Below are 18,992 nucleotides of genomic sequence, written 5' to 3' on the forward strand. Positions count from 1 at the left end.
GCTTGAGAGGTGCTGCAAAGAGGAATGGACAAAACTGCCCAAATATAGGTGCACCAAGCTTGTCACATCATAGTCAAGATGACTTGAGGCTGTAATTGCTGCCAAAGGTGCATCAACAAAGTATTGAGCAAAGGGTGTGAATACTTATGTACAAGTGGCTTCTAAAGGTGCATTTACACATAGGCAAGATGCGTTACGAATGTCATATTTGTGTCATTCTTGGGACATTCTTGACATTCTTAATGTGACTTAACGCATCTGAGTAGGTTCTTTAATAGTACGCTTTGGTGCGTGATATTTGTGATTTTCGTGGAGCCTGTTTTTGGCTGTCAAAAAAATCTTCCACGGATGTCATGCACCACCCTCATTTCGCCTCATGTTGTGGAGGTCACAACTGAGCGTGTTCCGTCTTGATTAGTGGTGATCCTTAATAGAGAGTGACAGCGTTCTTCTCTGACATGCGCACAATTAAACCCTGCTGCACTGCCTTCTGTTTCATTGCTGCAATATGCTGAAAGAGGACAGTGAAGCCAAGTCGGCTAAAAGTCTCCATTCAGTGCTCCTCAGCGCGCTCCTGCAAGTGTTCCACCTACTGCATGTGCCTGATATTTTGGAAAAGGAGTGAGACGAGAGCCGCGTGAAGCCACACATCTGGTTCTCTCCCCATCTCCTCCTCCTCTCTGCGCTACTCCATGGCACAGAGCCCAACTAAGCATACAGTCACAAAGTTCTTATGGTGTGTATTGAGGAGCAAACAGGAGTGATCTGAATTGTTCAGCAACTGATGCTTGGATGAATATGGGTGTGTATGGAGGCAATTCACCTCATTCACAACATGACAGAACTTAACGCTGCGCTGTTGTGTGCAACAGCACAAGTAAGTCCCTTTGGCTGCTCCCTTGTTTGCACTCGGGATCGCCACAGCAAATCCAAGGTGGATCTGCATGTTGAATTGGCACAGGTTTTACGCCGGATGCCCTTCCTGACGCAACTCCACATTACATGGAGAAATGTGGCAGGGGTGAGATTTGAACTAGGAACCTTCTGCACTGAAACCAAGCGCATTAACCACTTGGCCACCACCCCTGCTAACAGCACGGAACATTATTCTTGACTGTGCGTAACGGTTCCTGAGAATTCTCCAGCAACATGTGCCATTAATCGTAATGCCTGGTAACAGGTTGCAACAGTTCCTGAGGACACTTGATGCCTCTGCCCCGAATCATCACATTCGTGATCAGCGGCGAAGAATGTGTACTTCGTGGCATTCGTGACATGCCGTTATGTGTAAACGCAGCATTAGATTTTTATTTATTTATCTTTTTTTTTTTTGATAACTGCAACAAATTCAAAACCATTTTTTCACATTATCATTATGGGGTGTTCTGAGTAGAATTTCGAGGGGAAAAATGAAAGTACTCTAATTTGGAATAAGGCTGTAACATAAAATGGAAAAAGTGAAGCGCTGTGAATACTTTGCAGATGCGCTATACATGTCGTATTTCCTGACCTTGGGACTGTCGACACAAATGTATAATTTTCATGCCAATAGTCACTATTAATTCATTAGTTATTAATTAAATAAATGTTTTTGTTATAATTATGACTATTCACATGAACTGATTTTTGCCAACTCATGCGTATAGAAAATTATCCAACTTTGGACTGTGCTTGACTCCAGTGAAGGGATTATGGGTCAGGAAATGAAGCTGGAATGATTTTGCTAACCTGATGCAGAAATATTGAGACAAATGCCAACATATTAGGGAAAAGACAGTCATTTTTAGAAAGTGCACTTATGGGGAAAATAAACTGTCTACCCTGCTATAAATATTTTATTTCCAATTATGCATTATTGGTTAATATATATGTAGGCATGTGTGTGCTGTGTTTTGGTTGAGGTGAAAAAACACATGCTCAGTCCACCACCAACAAAATTGGCTCATTTTGTAATTGCATTCCATTTAGATAAAGTTGTAGTTTTAGGGGTAGGGTTAATTTTAGCTGGGATTCATCCTGTTAGGATGCCACCAAGTTCTATCATAAATGATGTTTTGAGAAAAATTTGTACATTTTTATATGCAATTTAATTCTATATTTATTTTGGTTGTTGCACTGTAATTAATAACTATCTGAAAATAATCAAATATGTTGAAGGAAAGTACTGATATGCAATAAGTACTATGTAGATATATTAACTGTAAATGGTCTGACAAATGTGGAATGTTTGGCACATCTTCCATGTATGGTAAATGAACTGCATTATATAGCACTTTTCCATCTGCATCAGACGCGCAAAGTGCTTTACACATCAATCCCTCACATTCACCCCAATGTCAGGCTGCTGCCATGGAAGGCGCCCACTGCACAGCGGGAGCACCTAGGGGATTAAAGACCTTGCCCAAGGGCCCTTAGTGATTTTGCAGTCAGGCTGGGACTTGAACAGAGGATCCTTTAGTCTCAAGCCCAATGCTTAACCACGAGACCATCACCTCCCCTCGATCAAACAGCACAGAAGGTGGGCACACTAAAATCGTGTCAAAAGTTTTCCTGCTCTGTCAGGTAACTGGTGATAGGTTTACATCAAATAAAGTCAGAACTTTCTAAAAATATGCAGCAGAATCCACTGTTGCCGAGGCGACTCTTTGTCCCACATGCATCAGGTCCTTCAGAGCACCATGGCCTAAATAGCATTATGTGATATTGTATGATCTTGCGCTTCCTTTAGCCTCTGACAAACATCAGCTGCTTTTGCTTTGCTCTTGTGATGTATGTTGAGTTTATGCATAATCTCTACTTTGAGATGAGATTTAACAGGTGGTTAAAATAATGGCAGTGGGAGTGGCAGGGATGGAACCAGCATTGTGCTGCCAAATGTAAATAGAGCAGTTTTTATTTGGTCTTCTTTTGCTTTTTAAACAACACTGTGGAATGTTGAGTTTTGCATGTGCTTCAGTTTTTCAAGTGGTAATTTCAGAGTCAGTTATTGGAGTCTAGATTAAAGAGCAGCTGGCATTTCCATTTAATGTTACTATTGATGACTAATGCAAGCATTATTATATTTCTGAGTGTGGGGGAAAAGAACTCTTGAATATGGCCATGATGTCTGGCTTACAAGCAGAAACATTTCCAAATGATCCGGATAAACATGGAAAAAATATTTAAAAGCAGCTTTAGGTTTAATGTATGTGACAAAATCAGGTTACTCTAAAGCGGACTGTGCCCTTAAAAGCTGTCTCACATGTCCTATCAGGATGATGGAAAAAAGAGGGTAGCCTAGTTTCCAGACCTCTTCCCCCTTACAGCATTCCCTGGACAGCGGCGTACTGCTGCAGTGCCGCTGTCCTTGGTGCTGAATTCAGCTCTTTATGCTTCAGTCACGGCACAGTGGCTGGCTGAGAAAGTGGGGAGCAGATTTAAGTTCATCACACCAAGGACAATACTTGGATTCTAAACATGTAGGATTTGGAAACAAGCAGGGGTATATGGTAGACAAGATGTGAATGTTTAATGAGGGATAGCTAACAGAGCTGTGTTCCCTGACTTCTCATCGTTTAGCCACTTCACTGCAGCCTGTGCTTTATAATTACTCCCTTAGACAAAATGCAGACTGTGCTGTTAACACTGGGGGGGGCGACAACCTCATTTATGTTTATTAAAAAAAACATGGTCATGAATGCATTTTAAAGCCAATCTGTTATTGTTGCAATGTATTTGCAAACTCCCCAGTAACTTAATATGCATCAGATCCATGGAAAACCACTGTTTAAATACAGTTTGCAGTGTTTTTCTGTCAGAAAAGCACAGCAAAGATAGCTCAGTGGGAGTGCCCAAGGCAGTTTATTAAGTAGCTCATTGTAATTTATCCACACGCTTTATTTCAGACTTATCAGTGACAACACAACAGTATATTTGATACTGTTTCACTCTTCTGATTGCATAACTGTGCAGTGCTTCCCAAACTTGGGTCCTACGAACAACTCACTTTTTCACGTCTGTGCTACTTTTGAGAAGTAGGCCACTCTGTTGGTTGAAGACCGCATCTGACCAGGACTAAGTCCATGAGGATGCTTTACTTTCTGTTTTTGCAGTTGGTTTCACCCCATAGTTTTTCTTTTGGACCATTCTCTGCAAGTGCCACCTGTACTATGGCCAACTGAATTGTTCTGCCAACTCTGATATAAGGAGTAGAGGACATCTGCTCATCTTATCCAAAATATTCATTGTATTTCCACTTGGACTGCTTGATACTTGCATTCTGTGCAAAATTGTAAAAAAGAAACCAACCTTCCCTGCTAGACATCACTGGAGGTTCTTGGTCTGAGGGAGAGATTGGATGGGATGCAGCCACAACAGGCCACCCACAGTGACTTCTGAATGTCTGGGTTTCGGAAAGCATAGATGATGGGGTTGATCACACAGCAGCATGTGGCAGGGAGGACTGTAGCGTAGGTGTATATTACAGGGTAGCTGGAGTCTGCCACAATGGAGTACATGGCAAACGGCAACCAGCATGCTCCAAAGGCACACAGGATGGCCGAGAGTGTGGAGACTCCTTTTGTGGTGGAGATGGCCACAAATTGATGCTGCACGGCAATCTGCTGTGCGTGGCGGAAGGCGATCTTGCAGATTTGCAGGTAGAGCTGCATCATCATGGCAAAGACCAGCAGGAAGGTGACAGCAAGGGCTACAGCATTGTTTTTGGTGACAGGCCGGCAGATGCTGCAGGAGGACTCATCTTTTAGGCAGTTCCAGCCGAGCGCCGGCAGCAAACCGAGCGTCAGGCACAATACCCAGATGAAGACCACCATCATGTAGGTGAACGTGACGGTCCGTTCTGTGTGGTACGTCAGAGCATTGTACAGCGAGAGATAGCGGTCCACTGTGATTGCAAGAATGTTGAGGACAGATGCTGAAAATGCTGAGATGAGCAGTCCGACTGACAAGAGCGTCACAAACTCCACTGAGCTGTCAACCAAATAAGTGAAGACAAAGTTCAAGATGAGGCCCAAGCCAGCGAGGAGATCTGCCACTGCCAGGGAGCCAATCAAAATGAACATTGGAGCGCGAAGTGCCGGTGTGTAGAAGAGAACGGCAATTACCAAAGCGTTCTCGCAGGAGATGAGGGTCCCGGTAACGCAAAGCGCAATGTCCCAGGGGCTGACCTGCTGGACAGCAATGGCGGTGGATGCTGGCTGGAGATCTGGGGTCAGAGTTCGCACGATGGGTTCAGAGGAGGAGTTGGAGGGCTCCTCAGGCAGGCTCCAAGAAGTGGAAGAGTCAAAGGGGTCAAGTGGAGAGGATGAGTTGAGGCTACTCATGGCTGGTGCTGTGGCCAGGGAGAGAATCATAGCTGGAGAAACAAGAAAGGGAAGGAGGGAGGTGGGGGTGTGTGACAGATGTAGGTGTGAAAACAGGGAGGAATGAGTAACAGAGGTGAAAGGTTAAAGAGATGTAGAAGGGAGTAATCGGGTGAGTAAGCGTCAACACAAAGCGAGTCAGAAGGTGGAGGAGGAAAAGATGGGGAAAAGAAAATGAAAGACGATGAGGATGGAAGGGGAGGAAGCAAAGGTGATTTGAGGCAAATGCTCAAAGCAAAAACAGTGAGCAAGAAACGGGATAGGAGTTGGAAGAAAGGGATGAAAGAAGTTACATGTTTAAAAAAAGTGACAGGTTGAAAGGGGGGAAAAACACAAAATGGACCAAAAGTGAAGATAACCAGAACAAGCAGATATGGTTAAGGACCCAAAAATGTGAAAACAATGAAGATCAAGTTGTTGAGATGTTGAAAATGCAAAGAAAGAGGGGTGAAAGTGGATGAAGGGGGACACGGGAAAGATGAGGAAGGTGTTAGCATCGGTCTCCTTTAAAGGAGAAGAAGCAAGACTTGATTCATCCACTGGTTCATCCATTCATAAAAACAACTGTGCAGTTGACCCCCGAGCATGCACATCACCAGCAGCCTCCACAAACCATGCTGGTGGATAAACAGCAGCGATAGCAGGTGACTGAATCAAAGCTACGAAAGGATAGCGACCTAATTTTGGCTCCATCTTTGACAACGCAACAGCCAAAAATAAACACCACAAATGAACAACAAAAGAGGAGCCGACCATGGTGGAATTCGGCGAAGTCCTACCTATGAGATGCTGACGACAGAAGGCGATGGTTGATTTCCACTCAGTCAAAACATTTATCAACAAATTCTATTTTTAGAGCTTCTCTAAAAATGCTGCATGACGTCCTGGGGCTAGCTCCCGAAGTGCATGAGCGCTTGAGTGTTTGCATATTTAGTTCTGATGTTAATTCTGACTGTGCTCGGGAAATGCTGTTTCTGCCATGGCATGCAGACAGAATAAAATAAAAAAGGTGGGGGTGGGGGGGAGAAACCAGTGCGATGCTAATTTTAGCTCAGCTTCCAGCGCGCGCGCCAAAAGGATGTGGATCGCTCCATTCACAAAAAAAAATCAACCCTCGCGCCTCCCAGTCTCTCCCTACACGCTCCCCCTCCTTTACCCCGCCCCCGTTTGTTTCTCTTTCTCTCGTTCGTTTGTTCCCGCACGCGCACCCGCAGTCAATGACTGCAAACGGCCGGGGAAGGTCACCGACACCGCCGCGTGCTGAAAACCCGCGACGGACGTCGTTCTTACGCCTCGTGTGGTCCACAGCATCCCACGTGACTGGTGCGTGTGCTCGGGCGAGAAATATGGCCATAAAGAAGCAGCTTCAATCAGCCGCAGCAGTGCAGTCCTCGCGTCTGAGCACGCGCGAGTGAGAGAGAGAGAGCGCGCGAGTGGTTGAGAGAGATGGCGAGAAAGCGGGATGGACGCACACCACGCCACAGCTAGAGATTAGAAAAAAGCAGACAGTAATTTACCAGCTCCTTGTCTTCTTCTCCCACCCTGCAAAAAATGTTCTTGTCCTTTTTAATTTTGATGTTCTTCTTACTGTTTTCCTCCCTGTTCTCCCTAGTCAGCAGCGTGCGCTTTATTCCTCCGTTGGCATGGTTCTTACCCTTCTGTCGGCAGCTCCGTCCTCGCGCTGCACATCTTTGGCCTCTCATTGGACGCGCGTGTCATTCTCCTGGTCTGACGTCAGAAGTCTCCGTTCTTCCAGTCATCGCCGTCATGGTGTGTGTGAATCAGAGAGAGAGATAATGAATTCATAAAATCCCCTTCAGCACAGCCAGCACGACTCCGGTTTTAAAACTTTACTATTCATTAGTTTTTGTTCTTGTCGTTTTTCTTTAGTGCACTGTCAGAAACAAGTGATTCTGCTTTCTTATCCTAGTCAATTACTGTTCGACTTATTTAATGTATTTGCAAAATACTTTGGAATCAAAGTATATTTTATAGGCAGTTATTATTGTGTAATATACGAGGTCTGTGAGAACTATCCAACCTTTTTATTTTTTTCAAAAACTATATGGCTTTGAATCGTGCGCTTGCATCAGACAAGCTTGAACCTTCGTGCACATGCGTGAGTTTTTTCACGCCTGTGGGTTGCGTCATTCGCCTGTGGGCAGGCTTTGAGTGAGCACTGGTCCACCCCCCTTGTCGGATTTTTATTGTTTAGGAATGGCGGAGCGACTGCCGCTTTGTTCCATGAAAATTTTTCAGAAACTCTGCCAGACAGCCAGATGGAAACCATTTGGAAGATTCAGATGGCTTTCGGTGAAGATTCTATTGGTATCACACAGATTAAGGACCATTAAAACTGGATTAAAAACGGCCCACGGTGGCGGGGGGGCGCACCGCGCCCCGAGCGGCCATCGACAGGCTGGAACGAGCAGATCACTTCCAAATTTAAGGCTCTATTGATGCAGGACATCGTGTGACTAGCAGAGAAGTTTCAGAAGAGGTCGGGATCAGCACTTTATCGGCACATTCCACGGAACTCCTCCGCACGTCTGTCTTAACGTGCCGAAAAAGTGCTGATGTCCACGTCTTTTCACAATTCCTGTGCTAGTCAGGTGACATACCGCATCAAGACAGCGTCCAGTTTAGAAATGAACGGCACATTCCACTGTTACAAGAGTTTTTGTCATGGAAAGAGGAGCGGCTCCACTGCGCATCGCGGTGGAGCCGCATGGCGCAAAGCAACGCCGTGATGAATCCTCACAGGGCATGTTGGGGCATGTCCAGCTCATGCACAATCACAATCGGATAATCACACGACGGGAAAGCAACCGGAATCCGTCTGAAAGCCATCTCAAAGCCGTCCTGTGAGACCAACACCGAGGTGGTTTTGTCCCGCGCCATGAGCGGCACGGTGGCGCATTCATCCGCTTCTTTTTCCTTGAAAAAAACTCCTGTAACAGTGGAATGTGCTGATGTCCACGTCTCCTGCCTTTTTGTGAAAGTCAGACGACCTCCTGGATCAACAAAGCCTTCACATTGGAAATGATCTGGTTGTTTCAGCGTGGTCTGAGCATGTCGATCGGTGCTGGGAGTGCGCCGCGCTCTCAGCAGTTGTGGGCCGTCCTTAAAGCAGCCGTAACACTCCGTAATCTGTTTAATCCCCATAAAAAAAAAACGTCCCTGAAAGCCATATTAATTTTTCGAACGGTGTCCACCTGTTTCTGGGAAAAAAAAATTGATGCAGCAAAGCTCCAAATTGTTCAGACAACTATTCACAATAAAAAAAAAAAAAACGACGAGAGGGGTGGACCACTGCTCACACAAAGCCTGCTCACAGGCAAATGACGCAACCGACAGGCGTGAAAAAACTCACGCATGCGCACGAAGGTTCAAGCTTGGCTGACGCAATCACACGTGATTCAAATCCATATGGTTTTTGAAAAAAATGTCGGACACTTTTCTCACAGACCTCGTACTTGTAATAGTGTTGCCAGGCTGCAGGAGTTTCAAAAATGCAAAAAAACACAATAACACAAAATAAATTAATCACAAATTATAAATAGTCCCACTCCCTCTTCTGCTTGTATCGAATCAAATGGCTGATTGCTGTGGTCACTTTTTTTTTTTTTACTTGGCCATCTGAAAAACAAGGCTGATGATTGGGCACAAGGTCAGCTCTCACATGTCCTCTCACGGCTTTTGTGGTGTTATTGTGAAGCTAATCGCACACATATAAAGCCAAATTATTGTGATATTGTTTAGTGATCTGAACATGTTGGTAGAATAAATGGTTTGCTCACGTTAATTTGGCACCGTGGTGGTTCTGTTGTCTTGCCGCAAGAAGGTCATGGTTTCGATTCCCACCTGTGGCCTTTTTGAGGAGTTTGCATGTTCTCCCTGCGTTTGTGTGGGTTTCCTCTGGGTGCTCCAGCTTCCTCCCACATTTAATCACATGCAGGTTAGATGAATTGGAAACTTCATAATTGTCCAGGTTTCCTTTGCAAACGAGGTCTCGATCTCTGTGGGACTAACCTGGTTAAATTAAAAAGAGTTGAAATCAATGGATTTGTCCATGAATGTGCGACATGCAAACCAACCAGGCTAGCACAAGCAGCTGTTTTATCTCTGGTTTGTTTCCTTTGTTTTTCTTTGTAATATTTTAGCTCTAAAGGTGTGTAATAAGATTTTGTTGTGGTTTTAATTATTTTGCTGTTGATGTTAAGTACTTATGCAATGAACTATATGTTGGGATAGAAATTATAAATGTATACTGTGTTTTCCAAAGTATTAGTTGTGGTGTTTTGTTTTGTTTGTTTGTTTGTTTGTTTTTTTACTAGTTTGGGAAGCCCCCCTGCGACTTATACTGTAGTGCAACTTAGATACTGAAAATTCACAAGTTTATTAATAATAGTAATTATGACTATGCAGAACTTTCACAAGAATCAAAGCACTAAACAAAAAACTACAATATTAAAAAAATAAATGCCAGTAATAAAAAAAAAAGCACTTTCAATGAACAAAAATCCCAAATGAAAGAGCTCATATCACAATAAAGGTGAAACGTATACTCGGTGCAACTTCAATCGTTTTATATCTTCAAGAGGCATTTTTTTTTGACAGGTGCAGCTTATACTCCTGAAAATATGGTAATCAGTATTTACTGAAGAGGCCGTAATTCCAATACGGGTGGTCCATTGGGCCAGTGCTCATTTCCAATTGCTATGGCTCCCCTTGGATGGGATGTTACTTCCTCAGCCTAGGCTGATACCCTTTTGTAGCTTTCTGGACAGAGACAATGAAGATGAAGTGTTTGTCTGAGGTGGCTGGAAGCACACATCTGGATTCAAACCTGGGTCTACATATTGGCAGGTCAACTGTTATCCCACAGAGACATCTGGTTTTTGTTTTTTCAACATTATATTAGTCGTGTGAATGTTTATCTGTAAAAATATGTAATCGCAACCACCAGCTGATGGTGCCAGTTGAAAGGTATGTGTTAGTGGCTAACACTGAGTACCCATATAATAAAATAAGTTTGGCATTGAATAGGGGTGGCACCATTTCTGGTTTGACTGTCCTCAAATGTACTCCTAAAATATTTTGCTTACTTTGGTTATTTTGAGTGGCCTCATCTCTGTGTGTGGAGGGGGGGTCTGCAGTGTACAGCAGTACCAGCTTTGTGCCAGAATACTGGTATGCAAGCTGCAGGGTTCTCACACATGTACACATGAAAACCATGTCATGTCCCGTAAGATTTCACTGAGATATCAAGCTTCTTGCTGCGCTCATTTCATGAGACTCCAGATAAAATTAATCATTTCTTAGGGTGACGGTTGTTGTTAGTGTTCTTAGGGTTCGTGTCAGCATTAGCCATAGGTGTGATGATGTACATAAAGTTGTCTCAAGCATCAAACTAATAATATTTTGTCAAATAATAATCAGGTCACTATAGTCCTTGGAAGGCATATAGTGTAAGGCAACATAAAATATAAGTACTGTGTTCACATAAACAACATCCCACCAGTGGTTATAAGTAATGTCAGTGCTTAGATGTTAAAATCCTTATGTGTCATTAAACTGGCCGATTTGTCCCTGGCATGTGTAATTGTGTTTTAATGGCCTTGTCCTTTATTTCCTCTGTCTGTGAAGCGACCACGCTGGCATGATGCAAGCTGGCTCCTTTTGTCATGATTAAAAAAGAGAACGAAAGACATAAGCTCATGTTTCTCTGCCAGTTTGCTCTCCCTTTCAGCTCAAGCTGAATTACATCATCGAGCCTTCAGTGCAGGAATCTCCCGAGTCGGCCCACGCACACCGCAGTGCCAACCACCTCCGTCCTCTCACTCCCTTGCTCTTTATATCTCAAGCTCTCTTTACCCATCGTCCAGCCTGCGATATATCGCAGAAAAGGAAAAGTTTTCAAGGACAGTCAGGCATCTTTCTCTTTTACCTATGAATCGCCACATACGAGTGGCTATAAGCGCCTGGTGGCGTGTTTTGTGTGACTTCATCTTCTGTGCACAGCACCATGAATGCTGTTACATCATCTTGCTGTGCTGTTCTGCTTTGTAGCAGAAAGCTAGCCAGCCTCATCTACCTTCATCCTCCTTTTTCATTATAAAACTGTGCTGTCTTCTAACACCAGGTTAACTTCTTGCAGACAGTTCTCCCCCGTCATTGCCTAGTCCTCATTTCTTTGTGTGAAAGTCACAGAAGGACACGTTAATCAAGGAGGCTGAGTTGCATAACTCCTTCATATTCAGGGCAGTGGTGCATGCCGTCCAGTGGTGGTGCTAATAAAATTTTCCTGGGTGGGTCTGGCTGAAAGCAGTTGTTACATTTTGGCCATGAAATGTTGGCCCAGTATCAAATTTTTTTCACTGCAATTTGCCATGGTTCATGTATGACAGATTTCCTTCCAGGTGAGTTTCTTGAGGAATATGTGCAAATTGGTTCTACAAACGGGACCATTTTCCGCTGTTAAATATTTAGTCAATTTGTATGAAACTTCATGTAAAGATAGTACAGCACACAAAGGAAAAATCGTTCTGATTGCTCATCTCCAAGGGAACGTAATTGAAATTGTTTTTAAATGATGCACTTAGAGCAACTCCACACAAACTGTTTACATACGTCTTTGTCCACAGTGTAACTTATTTAGGCTTGTTAAGCCATTATTGCTTCAAAAACGGTGCTTTTTACCAGTGTTGGCAGTTTGTTTGAATACATTGACCTGTGAACCGGAAGTCTTAGCTAGCACGTCGCTTGTGCACTGATAAACTCGAAACTGGCTTATAAATGGCAAGATGTCATGAAACAGTGAGGCACTGTATGTTAAATAATAAAGGTTTTATGTGTATCTTGAAACTTTTGAGTGTTTTTATTTAAAGACATTAATAATATGCTTGTGTTATAATGTGATTATGCCATCATAAAATATGCAGTGAGATATAGACGCACAGACGTTGTTGGCATATGGACATAGATTTTATCCAGCTTGTAACGTGTTGGATAAACAGCTGCCTCTGTCCTCTCTATTTCTCCTTGCAAATGCACTGCAGAAAATGGTTCTGACGAACATTCTTCTTCTTTGTCTTTCGGCTGTTCCCGTTAGGGGTCGCCACAGCAGATCAATCGTTTCCATCTCACCCTGTCATCTGTATCTTCCTCTGTCACACCAACCACCTGCATGTCCTCTCTCAGTACATCCATGAACCTCCTCTTTGGTCTCCCTCTTCTCCTCCTGCCTGGTGGCTCCATCCTCAGCATCCTTCTCCCTATATACCCTGGGTCCCTCCTCTGCACATGTCTAAACCATCTCAATCTCGCCTCTCTGACTTTGTCTCCAAACTGTTCCACCTGAGCTGTCCCTCTGATATGTTCATTCCTAATCTTGTCCATTCTTGTCACTCCCAAAGAGAATCTCAACATCTTCAGCTCTGCCACCTCCAGCTCTGCCTCCTGTCTTTTTGTTAGTGCCACTGTCTCTAAACCATACAACATAGCTGGTCTCACTACTGTTTTGTAAACTTTCCCTTTCACTCTTGCTGATATTCTTCGGTCACAAATCACTCCTGCCACCTTTCTCCACCCACTCCACCCTGCCTGCACTCTCTTGTTCACCTCTCTACCACACTCTCCATTACTTTGAACAGTTGACCCCAAATATTTAAACTCATCTACTTTCACCACTTCTACTCCTTGTAACTGCACTATTCCACTGGGCTCCCTCTCATTCACACACATGTACTCAGTCTTGCTTCTACTGACTTTAATTCCCCTTCTCTCCAAAGCATATCTCCACTTCTCCAGACTAGACTCAACTTGCTCTCTACTCTCGCTACAGATCACAATGTCATCTGCAAACGTCATAGTCCATGGGGACTCCTGTCTGATCTCATCTGTCAACCTGTCCATCACCACTGCAAACAAGAAAGGACTCAGAGCTGATCCTTGGTGTAATCCCACCTCCACCTTGAATGAGTCAGTCATTCCGACTGCGCATCTCACCGCTGTCACACTATTCTTGTACATGTCCTGCACTACCCTAACATACTTCTCTGCCACTCCAGACTTCCTCATACAATGCCACAACTCTTCTCTTGGCACCCTATCATAAGCTTTTTCTAAGTCCACAAACACACAATGTAACTCTTTCTGTTCTTCTCTGTACTTTTCCAACAGTATTCTCAGAGCAAACATTGCATCTGTAGTGCTCTTTCTCGGTATGAAACCATATTGCTGCTCACAGATCTTCACCTGTTTTCTAAGCCTAGCTTCTACTACTCTTTCCCATAACTTCATGCTGTGGCTGATCAGCTTTATGCCTCTGTAGTTACTGCAGCTCTGCACATCACCCTTGTTCTTGACAATAGGAACCAGCACACTTCGTCTCCACTCCTCAGGCATCCTCTCACTTTCCTAGATTTTATTAAACAATCTGGTTAGAAACTCTACTGCCATCTCTCCTAGACATTTCCATGCCTCCATTGGAATGTCATCTGGACCAACTGCCTTTCCACTCTCCATCCTCTTCATAGCAGTCCTCACTTCTTCCTTGCTAATCTCTTTTACTTCCTGATTTACTCTCACCACATCATCCAGCCTTTTCTCTCGCTCATTTTCTTTATTCATCAACTCTTCAAAATATTCCCTCCACCTTCTCAGCACACACTCCTCACTTGTCAGCACATTACCATGTGCATCTTTTACCACCCTAACCTGCTGCACATCCTTTCCAGCTCTGTCCCTTTGTCTGGCCAATCGGTACAAGTCCTTTTCTCCTTCCTTACTATTCAACTTCTTGTACAGCTCGCAATATGCCTTTTCCTTTGCTTTTGCCACTTCTGTTCTCGCGTTACGCCGCATCTCCTTGTACTCCTGTCTACTTTCTTCATCTCTCCAACTATCCCAAAACTTTTTCGCCAACCTCTTTCTCCTTATGCTTTCCTGGACCTCTTCATTCCACCATCAAGTCTCCTTGTCTTCCTTCCACTGTCCAGATGTCATACCCAGTACTGCCCTAGCTGTCTCCCTCACCACATCTGCAGTACTTTTCCAGTTGTCCAAAATTGCTTCCCCTCCAACTAGTACTTCTCTCACCTGCTCGCTAAATTTCACACAACAGTCTTCCTCCTTCAGCTTCCACCATCTGATCCTTTGTTGAGCTCTCACTCTCTTCTTCTTTACCTCTAAAGTCATCCTACAAACAACCATCCTATGCTGTCTAGTGACACTCTCTCCTGCTACCACCTTACAGTCTGATTTATTTTAGCTTGCATCTCCTATAAAGAATGTAGTCCACCTGTGTGCACCTTCCTCCACTCTTATGTTACCCTGTGCTCCTCCCTTTTCGTAAAGTAGGTATTCACCACAGTCATTTCCATCCTTTGTGCAAAATCAACTACCATCTGTCCTTCCACTTTCCTATCCTTGATACCATATCTACACATTACTTCCTCATCACCTCTGTTCCCTTCACCAACATGCCCATTGAAGTCTGCTCCTATCACCACTCTTTCATGCTTGGGCACACTCTCTACCACCTCATCTAACACACTCCAGAAATCTTCTTTCTCCTTCATCTCACAACCTACCTGTGGGTCATATGCACTGATGATATTCATCATCACCCCTTCAATTTCCAACTTCACACTCATCACCCTGTCAGACACTCGCTTAACCTCCAACACACTTTTAACATACTCTTCCTTTAAAATGACCCCAACACCATTTCTCTTCCTGTCCTCACCATGCTACAACAACTTGTACCCACCGCCGATGCGCCTGCTCTTACTTCCCTTCCACTTGGTCTCTTGCACACACAATATGTCTACCTTTCTCCTCTCCATCATATCAGCCAGCTCTCTCCCTTTACCAGTCATACTACCAACATTCAAAGTCCCCACTCTCATTTCTACCCTTCTAGTTTTCTTCTTCTCCCGCTGTTTGTGGCAACATTTTCCTCCTCTTCTTCGTCATCTTCACCCAGCAGTAGCCCAATTTCCACCAGCACCCTGTTGGGCAATAGCACCGGTGGTGGACGTTGTTAACCCGGGCCGCGACCGATCCGGTATGGGAATTTGATTGAGTCTGCATAGTTGGGTTGGCTTGTTTTACGCCGGATGCCCTTCCTGACGCAACCCTCCTCATTTATCCGGGCTTGGGACCGTCACTCAGAATGTACTGGCTGCACACCCCATGTGGCTGAGTTGGTTCTGACGAGCATTAGCATGGCTAAAACCCTTCAGTTTCAGCCCCCTAGATCCCCAATCAGGTCCTCTTGACCACCAGCCATTGTAAAGCATTTTTCTTAATTTTCCTACCACATGCTGCAGTAGACTGTTAGTCTCACTATAAGAAACAATTGTTGTTACTGTGGCAATTCCCCCCCCCCCCACACACACACACACACCCTGGGGGGATTTATATCTGTGTTCCTGTGTCATTTTACACATGCCAACACAATTCTTATTTTCTCTTGTTTTACAAGAATCAATAATTTTAAAAAGCTCAATCAACAGTCCTGTAATCTGGAGGAAAATGTGTATTATTCAGAGTTCTACTATAAAATTAAATCAATTTTATTTATATAGCGCCAAATCACAACAAACAGTTGCCCCAAGACGCTTTATATTGTATGGCAAAAGCCATACAATAATTACAGAAAAACCCCAACGGTCAAAACGACCCCCTATGAGCAAGCACTTGGCGACAGTGGGAAGGAAAAACTCCATTTTAACAGGAAGAAATCTCCAGCAGAACCAGGCTCAGGGAGGGGCAGTCTTCTGCTGGGACTAGTTGGGGCTGAGGGGAGAGAATCAGGAAAAAGACATGCTGTGGAAGAGAGCAGAGGTCAATCACCAATGATTAAAAGCAGAGTGGTGAATAAAAAGAAACACTGGGTGCATCATGGGAAACCCCCAGCAGTCTAAGTCTATAGCAGCATAACTAAGGGATGGTTCAGGGTCACCTGATCCAGCCCTAACTATAAGCTTTTTCAAAAAGTAAAGTTTTAAGCTTAATCTTAAAAGTAGAGAGGGTGTCTGTCTCCCTAATCCGAATTGGGAGCTGGTTCCGCAGGAGAGGAGCCTGAAAGCTGAAGGCTCTGCCTCCCATTCTACTCTTACAAACCCTAGGAACTACAAGTAAGCCTGCAGTCTGAGAGTGAAGCGCTCTATTGGGGTGATATGGTACTAAGAGGTCCCTGAGATAAGATGGGACCTGATTATTCAAAACCTTTATAAGTAAGAAGAAGAATTTTAAATTCTATTCTGGAATTAACAGGGAGCCAATGAAGAGAAGTCAAATGCTTTACTGACCCACTACATCACAACATGTGTGAGTCACTAGTTGGATGTGGCTCCTGGGAATAAAAATTCTGCTCTGATTAAAGAATTAGAGAGGGAGAAAATCAGCCAGAGGGCACAGTGAAGAACTACAGAGAAGAAACATGCTGTCTTTTGATGACACCGAATGTTCCTCTTTGAAATTAAATATTAAATGAAACAAAATTTCAGTTTGTCTTTTTTGGCAAACACATGCCTTGGTTTCATGTCTGCTTTTTTCAGGTTTATCTGTGACTGGTGGAGCGACTTTCAAATTTACCTCGTCAGTAGCAGCCGCTGAAGTTGGCTTCTCTTTCTCGTCTTTATCCAAAGTGAAATATTCCTTATATTCTTTCGCGATCAGTTCAGGGATGGTTGTCAGCTTGGACTACACAAAGGCAAAGTATTGGGATATAAGATAATTGCACAACTTTCTCACATGAGATCAGAGGGTGTCAACCTTGCCCCAGTGGTCTGAGCATAATTGCATCGGCGTGTAAAAATAGGCTTTTGCTGCACTGTTACTTTACACCAAATTGTCAAAGAGCCACAATGTTTGAGATATAAGTTGAGTGCAGTTCAGAGGTCGCTGACCTTGAGCAGGACTCATGTCAGTGAACGCCTGAATAGCTGACCCTACAGGGCCAGGTTGACAGAAGCAACACCCAGTCCTGTCACAATTTACACCTGCTAACTGTAACCAATGCAGAATTTCTAACTTTGTACTTCTGTGAGACACAGCTGGTACAGCAGTGCAGTCATGTAGTGAAACATGAGGCAAAACCCTGCTTATGTCCTGTGGTGCCATAGCTATAAATAAGGAGGTGGTGGGGAGGTCCAGCTTCAAGCATGAACATGTCAGACCATCAGAGCAGCACTACTTGCAGTTGGATTATGAATTAGCTTTTTGCATGTTCAAGTCCATGGGTTTTTTTTTTTTTTAAAGTGACTTTAATTATTTAAAGCTGCAGCTCTCTCTCTCTCTCTCTCTCCTTTCATCCCTCGACCCATCTTGTGCAGGTCTTGGAGGTGTAGTTTCTTGCAGATGTAGGCTCTGCTTTTCTCTTTGTCACTACTGATGTCTGTCTGTGGACCCACAGAGCAGCAAGTGTAAAATGAGGTTGTGTGGTCACTTATCCTGTTGGTTTGGTTTGAGAGAAGCCTGATTTAACTAGCCTGCATAGCAGAGTACCAGCCAGCACAGGTGTCATCAATCTCTTTCATCTCCTCAGGAGACATGACAGCATCAAGAACCAATCATGCTAGAGAGCTGTGACAGTCTGTTGTCTGTGCGCAGCTTCATTTTGTTGAGGGATTTATGAGTGTGAAGGGAGCTAGCGGGCAGTGGCTATAGTCGAACCAAAGGATCTCATGCACATTGCAGTCACATATTGTATGTATCACTGTTGACGCTCATATGTGGCTGCCTGAAGCCTGGACTATTCCAGTCACTCCTGTTGAGATAGGCAGCACGATTATGTCGCCTGTATGGCCCCTGTTGTGAGTGATGTCTGAAGGATTTCCTGCAGAGAGCTGCAGCGGGGTCTTGTCGTCAGTAGAGATGCAGCAGTCAGAAACCCAACGGCGTATACATGGGAAAAGTGAGACTGAGATACTGGCAGCAATGTCTTTAAACAAAAAAGATCTGTGTGTTACAGGACTCAAACGATGGTTAATTTCATACTTGGATGCGTCAAAACAGTTGGGAGTTGTAGCTATAAAATACATACATTTATATTTCAGGTATAAATCCTCCAAACAACAACATGCCTGTGCTGCCCAGATTACAAGTCCATACATCCAGCTGAATGCACTATATGTAATAATAGTATGTTTTTATCAAGGCTTAAAGGAGCTGGAATGAAGTCGGTGTCTTAAAAGCTATCAGATCTAGCAGTTGGTGTTTCAGGTGCAATTCCACCAAACATCAGCACACTGGCAACATTGGTCAAAACTCTCAAGTCATCTTTTGAATATTGGAAGAAACCTCAAGCAGACCAGACTCAGTGGGGTGACCGTCTGCTTGGGCCACACTAAAAATAAACACTGGTTTTATTCTCATCATTTCAAACTTGGGCAAAGCTTTTAAAAGCACGGCAGTGGTAATTCTGCCTAACTTTCCTGCTACATGCTAAAAGTTCCAGTTATGGTGTAAAGTTGAAGCATAAGTCTCTTAATGCAGCAGATTCCTAAGTGGCAAAATAAGTATGCGCTCTCACAAAAGCGTGCGTGCAGGTAGTGGTGCAGTCAGACAGGCTGTTAGTGTGAGCAGCTGTGGGTTAGACCCCCACTGTGCTGCATCCTC

At 44.0% G+C, this 18,992-nt stretch overlaps 1 protein-coding gene across 3 annotated transcripts; it reads right to left on the reverse strand.

Annotated features, from left to right (window-relative positions):
• Positions 1-3,806: 3,806 nt before the first annotated feature.
• gpr185b (G protein-coupled receptor 185 b) lies at positions 3,807-7,209 on the reverse strand. 3 transcript variants are annotated; one of them, XM_034164942.1, is made up of 2 exons: positions 7,015-7,209; positions 3,807-5,353 (listed from the first exon to the last, which is right to left on the reverse strand). In XM_034164942.1, the coding sequence occupies exons 1-2, from the start codon at positions 7,061-7,063 to the stop codon at positions 4,296-4,298; spliced, it is 1,107 nt and encodes a 368-aa protein (XP_034020833.1). In that variant the 5' UTR covers positions 7,064-7,209; the 3' UTR covers positions 3,807-4,295. The 3 variants fall into 3 exon arrangements, with proteins under 3 accessions (XP_034020833.1, XP_034020834.1, XP_034020835.1); XM_034164943.1 differs by lacking the exon at positions 7,015-7,209 and adding an exon at positions 6,878-6,964; XM_034164944.1 differs by lacking the exon at positions 7,015-7,209 and adding an exon at positions 6,140-6,296.
• Positions 7,210-18,992: the final 11,783 nt, after the last annotated feature.

The sequence above is a fragment of the Thalassophryne amazonica genome, chromosome 23, assembly GCF_902500255.1.
Source record: "Thalassophryne amazonica chromosome 23, fThaAma1.1, whole genome shotgun sequence".
NCBI lineage: Eukaryota > Metazoa > Chordata > Actinopteri > Batrachoidiformes > Batrachoididae > Thalassophryne > Thalassophryne amazonica.